This window comes from Triticum dicoccoides, chromosome 4A (genome assembly GCF_002162155.2).
Source record: "Triticum dicoccoides isolate Atlit2015 ecotype Zavitan chromosome 4A, WEW_v2.0, whole genome shotgun sequence".
Lineage (NCBI taxonomy): Eukaryota > Viridiplantae > Streptophyta > Magnoliopsida > Poales > Poaceae > Triticum > Triticum dicoccoides.
This window is the reverse complement of record NC_041386.1, coordinates 11,473,267-11,476,813: the sequence shown is the minus strand read 5'-3', so window position 1 is coordinate 11,476,813 and position 3,547 is coordinate 11,473,267. Positions and strand designations below refer to the sequence as shown.

The following is a 3,547-nucleotide window of genomic DNA, read 5'->3' as shown; positions in this document are numbered from 1 at the left end:
GAAATCGCACTCTTTCCAACCACATTACAATTTTTAGAGGAAAACGATAAACAATGAAGTATGCACCTGTGCTGACACCACATATGTTAATATTATTTTGTTGTTTTGCCAAGGTTTACGTATTAGGCAAGGGGGGCCATAAATAATTGGAGCCACGACTCTCATCCGTTTAAGTTTATTTTTGCTAGGTAAATAGATTACATCATAACTCACACACACAGAAGGGTTCATACTTAATACTTGGTAAAAGTTCTTCTCTAGAAGCAGTAAGAAAATTGCATCTGCGATCAATATGCAAACATCTTTGAAGTATTTGGTTACAATTTCCGGTTCTGATGCGATCAGTATACATATTTTACATGCTAAAATACTTAATCAGTAAATATGTGTGTATCCTTCAATAATTTATTACTCAATCTAGTAAACATGATTATAGGCTTATAGCTACTGGGTTGATGCAACAAAATTTCTAAAAAAAACAGCAAAATATAGCTAGACTAGAAAATCTATTTGGTTTCATGTTTATCAAGAGGTCCAAGATTGAGAATTCTAGTTCAACAGGTGAATCTATATTCAAGAATCGTTTTCACCAAGCCATGCATTTCAGTTTACTAACACATATTTAGTTATGGATCAGAGATGTGAAAATTGTTGGTTCCAGAGAACGGGTGATAGTTACATTTGGGTGATTTATCAAGTACAAAAGTTGTTTAGACGGATACTGTAACCATGGCATTGGTAGTCCCAAATATTGTTTTGTGAGTGGTAGTACAGGCTGAATAGAGTAGAAGAGAATGAAAATTCGTTGAGATAATTGCAGCCTATGTGTAGCGTAATGTCTGTCTGCACACAAACAAGCTCCCTTTTACACAAAACCTACCACATATTCAGATTCAAAACCAGAGAAGCTTGATTCTCAATGATTGGATAACTAGTAAATGAACCTTTACGTTTGTTTACAAGAAATGATCTATACTGCTGGTTCAACAGCATCGTTAAATGTAACCTATACTGCAGGTCACTGGAGGTTTCAGTAGCTGAATCGACTTATGTAGTAGCTACTTACTGAAGGTCATGGGAGGTTCCAGATCAGTAGCTAAATTTACCAATGTAATAGCTTCTTAGTTAACATAGAGATAAAAGCACGAGCCCAGAATCTAGACTCTAGAGCAACATAGTTAAATCTTTCCATGGTTAAAACACATAGCACTTGCAGAACTAGAATTCACACAGTAATGTTAGTAACAAAGAAACTAGGCCGTCTGAATATATCATCAAGTTTTTGCTTCCTACTCTGTCACTCTGTCGCATCTCTCAAACAAAGGTAGGTAGTCTGAATATATCATTTAGTCTTCGCTTCCTACTATATATCATAATGCCCTGTATCTCATTAAAGGTGCATCAAAACATGATTCCCTAACGAACAAAAAGGCGGATCATATACAAATGAACTCATAGAAGACGGAAGCCTTTTTGGAGTTGGACCAAGCAATGATTTGCAAACATCGATTAAGATCAAACTGGCCCTGCAATTGACATATCAAATTTCTTGACTGCTTTGTTCGTGTGGACACACCCAGAGTTTGGAAGGGGCACTTGGTCCATCCATACCAAGGAAGACCTTTCCGATTTCCTAGCATGGCCCTGCAGTTTACTAATGCATTTTTAGTTATGGATCATAGATGTGAAAATTGTTGGTTCCAGAAAATGGGGGATAGTTACATTCGAGTAATTTAACAAGTACAGAAGTGTTGTTTAGAGGGATACTGTAGCCATGGCATTGGTAGTCCCAAATGTTGTTTTGTGAGTGGGTAAAATTTGTTGAGACATAATTGCAGCATAATGTATGTCTGCATGCAAACAAGCTCCCCTTTACACGAAACCTACCACATATTCAGATTCAAAATCAGAGAAGCTTGATTCTCAATGATTGGATAACTAGTAAATGAACCTTTACATTTGTTTACAAGAAAGAAGTTCCCTGAACCCGTGATCTAAACCGCAGGTTCAACAGCACTGTTAAATGCAATCTATAGTGCAGGTCAGTGGAGGTTTCAGTAGCTGAATCTACCCACGTGGTAGCTTCCTACTGCAGGTCAGGGAGGTTCCAAATCAGTAGCTAAACCTACCAATCTAATAGCTTCTTAAGTAATATTCAGCTAAATGTACCAGCCCAACATCTAGACTCTAGAGCAACATAGTTAAATCTTTCCATGGTTAAAACACATAGCACTTGCAGAACCAGAATTCACACGGTAAGGTTAGTAATAAAGAAACTATACGGTCTCATTTAGTTTTTGTTTCCTACTCTGTCACTCCACATCATCCCTCAATAAAGGTAGGTAGTCTGAATATATCGATTAGTCTCCGCTTCGTACTATATATCATTCTGGCCCGTATCTCACTAAAAGTGCATCAACACATGATTCCCTAGCGAACAAAAAGGTATTTGATATACAAATGCACTAATACAACATGAAAGCCTTTTTGAAGTTGGATCAAGCAATCATTCGCAAACACCAATTAAGATCAAACTGGCCCTGCAATTTTATTTTATTTTATTTTGTTTCCTGAATCCTTTGTTTGTGTGGACACACCCAGAGTTTGTAAAAGGGCACTTGATCCGTTCGATTAGCAAGGAAGACCTTTCTGATTTCCGAGGATGGACATCTCACTGTTCGTACTGAACTTTTATCAGTTTGAATATATGAAGCGGTCTGGGGGCTCCATTCCTTTCTGTATTATTAATAGCACATGCCATGATCAACATCCTGATAATTAGGGTGTCTCTACCAACATAGGCCATTAATGCAACCACCTAAGCACCTAGGCATGGAATTATCCAAGCGCAGCAACAGCATTTCGAGGAAATGGTAACCGCAGCATAATTATCAGCATTGACTATTTGATGATAGCGAGCACAGGCGTAGCTCTAGCGAGCGAAACACAAAAGTAAGCTAAATCCTAGGCGGCAAAATATATCTTACCACCGTAATAAAAGCAGGGCACCGATTTATAAGAACACCAGATTGCGCGAAGGGGGGGACTTACAGCGAAACCCTAGCGGGAGATGGCGACATTTTGGGGGAGATGGCGGCGGGAGGTCGCGCCATTGGATAGGATCGAGACAGAACGCCACTCGCGGCAGAGGGGCAGAGAGACAAGCGAAGAGAGGGAGCGGAACTGCGGAGGCGATCTGGGCGCGGCGGCACCGACGCCCCTCCGCCGAGACGAAGCCAGGGGTGGGGAGCGTGCCGGCTTCAACTGGGCTAAACTGGGCTGAATTCCTTAGCTCGATGGGCCGGTAAGGTGCTTTGTGACGGCCGTTAAGGTTCAGTTTAAAGGCAAATTAAAGATGGGCCTTGAATCGGCGAAATGGGCAGCCCATAGCATTATAGCTCGTAGGCGCGGCCCGGTCGCGTGTGTGCGTGAGGGAGCTTGGGCTGACGGATTCTCTTTTTTTTTTTGAGGGGGGCTGACGGATTCAACGCAGCCCATCGCGGCACGCGGCTGGCGCCGGAGACCGCAGCCGCGTGGGACGCGAACG

At 41.4% G+C, this 3,547-nt stretch overlaps 1 protein-coding gene across 3 annotated transcripts in view; it reads right to left on the bottom strand.

Annotated features, from left to right (window-relative positions):
- Positions 1–3,269, bottom strand: part of LOC119284593 (transcription factor ILI6) — a 9,303-nt gene extending 6,034 nt beyond the window's left edge. Inside the window, exon 1 of one of the 3 annotated variants that reach the window (XM_037563724.1) lies at positions 3,052–3,269. In XM_037563724.1, the coding sequence (XP_037419621.1) occupies positions 3,052–3,113 (62 nt within the window). In that variant the 5' untranslated portion in view covers positions 3,114–3,269. The remainder of the gene's footprint in view (positions 1–3,051) is intronic. The other 2 variants (XM_037563725.1, XM_037563726.1) reach the window with 2 other exon arrangements.
- Between the last annotated feature and the right edge of the window lie 278 nt (positions 3,270–3,547).